Source organism: Empidonax traillii, unplaced genomic scaffold, assembly GCF_003031625.1.
Source record: "Empidonax traillii isolate 1590-97213 ecotype Southwest subspecies unplaced genomic scaffold, ASM303162v1 scaffold63:size2014119, whole genome shotgun sequence".
NCBI lineage: Eukaryota > Metazoa > Chordata > Aves > Passeriformes > Tyrannidae > Empidonax > Empidonax traillii.
In genome coordinates this window covers 82,398-84,419 of record NW_020955256.1, presented here as the reverse complement: position 1 = coordinate 84,419, position 2,022 = coordinate 82,398, and the positions used below count along the sequence as shown (strand labels likewise).

General features: G+C 34.6%; 1 protein-coding gene across 2 annotated transcripts in view; it reads left to right on the top strand.

Moving 5' to 3' along the window:
- Positions 1-2,022, top strand: part of PLG (plasminogen) — a 26,305-nt gene that overhangs the window by 9,853 nt on the left and 14,430 nt on the right. For both annotated transcript variants that reach the window (XM_027880008.1, XM_027880007.1), the window contains exon 4: positions 1,050-1,164. In XM_027880008.1, coding sequence (XP_027735809.1) covers positions 1,050-1,164 — 115 coding nt within the window. The remainder of the gene's footprint in view (positions 1-1,049; positions 1,165-2,022) is intronic.

Genomic DNA, 2,022 nt, shown 5'->3' with positions numbered 1-2,022 from the left:
AGTTACAGAAGCTCTGAGGGAATATGCCAAGATCTGAATTCCTTCCTGAGTGAAAGACATGTCCTTTTCAGCTGTTTCTCCCCTTGCGCTCACCAGCTCTGTGCTGGACAGGTGATTGTTCAGTCCTCTCAGGAAAATCTTAGAGGCTGCAATGGGGTTATGGTTGCTCCCAGCTCCTGGGGAAAAAAATTACAGTGTTAGGCTCTTGGTTCTCATTTAATTTAATGATCATTAATTTAAAACGATTTCATGTTTTAAGGCTACTAACACAAACTACAGACTTACTCAGCACTAAAATTCCACTTGTCTTATACAGAGACGGGACTTCATTGCTAATTCTTTCAGTCCTTTTTTTTTCCTTTTTTCATGAAGATACTATTAAGTTCCAAAATATAAGCCAAAAAAAGTATATATAATATGCACTTTCAACCAATTATCCATTTTATACTGTCCAGGAGAGAGTCATTGTTTCAGAATTAATTAAATCTCATTCATCACATGCCAATGAACTTTAATGAAAAAATGTCATCTGAATTTATATGAACTTCAAAAAAATTGCTTATTTAAATTGGTAAAGTAGTATGTGTGAATCTGTGAATCTGTTTTGTTGACTTCAGCTGAATTCAGGTGACTTTGATTAAATGTTTGATTTTAATTACTGTGCATAATCATAACAACATAATAGAAGGTAAGAAAGAGAGAATGTTTCTATTTTGTTATAGTGCCTATTTAAATGTTAAAAGCATGTTTTATTATTTAGATCTACTATAGCAGGTTCCCAAAATAACCAGGTTGTGTTACACTTACTTCTCCGGAATTCTGGCATGGAAGTTTTTTACTTTCACAGAAATTTTTCAGTCCCAATTAGTACAATTCAGGCATCAGATAACAATAAGTTTTTATGATGTGAACTATTTTTGACAGCATAAGAAAGTCAAAGCATGACTAAATGTATTTAAATGTATTAACATGAAAATTGATTTTTTTTTATATGCTATAATCCAATTAACATGTCATGATACTGATTAAATAAGTGCATATCATTTCAGTTTATCTTCTAGAATGCAAGGAGGGAAAAGGAGTGGATTACAGAGGAACCGAAGCCAAAACTCAGAAAGGTGTGCGATGCCAGAAGTGGGCTGATAATTCTCCACATAAACCAAAGTAAGGCCTTTTCATATCTGTTTATATATTTTTCTGAAATGCTGTTAAGCCATGCATATGTGCTAATTAATCTTGTAAGCAATTTGTTTGGTGTTAGAAATCTTATAAAATATTTTTGTACCTATCTCTAGAAGCTATTTCCCTAATCTGAATTGTAACTCAGAGACCTCCAAGTGGTGTTACATGATCAATAGAGACATTGTCAGCCTTGGCAGTTGCATTTAAATTTTGTAGTCCTTTCATGAGCAAAATACTAGACAGGTAAGCATGTGGTTCTGCTAAAATAAGAATTTCCCATTAATCTCACCAGGACTTCTCCCTTGGCCGTAGGTATAACATGTGGCAGATGGGATAGAAGTACATCATTTTATCAGTGAGTCCACAATTAACAGGGCAGTATTTCTTGTATTTAATGAAAAACACCTAACTGGGTTTCTTTAGTAACCTTCTATTCAGAAGCTATAGCATTCAGATTACAGGGGACTCTCACTTTCAGCAAATATCTTCTCCTTGCATCTCCCAGGGAATATGTCCCAGAGGAAACTATTCACTACAGGCTACATAGTATCTTGACTGAGCAGTAATTTCTGGAAAACAAATAGTTAAAGTAAATGCAAGTGTTAAAGAAATGACTGGCCTTAGAGCCATTGTATTTCCTGATGTCTATTACTATGACCCTTCTAACTCATCAGCAATGGCACACAGTAACAGTTAGGAAGCCTCTAAAAACGAAATCTTTATCTGAGGACCATTTTTTGGATGTTGGTGTTTAGAGTTCTCAGCTGAACAATTGGGACACTTGCCTTATTGTGTAATCCTATTTAATTCTGTTCCAGTTATACACCTGAAAAATATCCC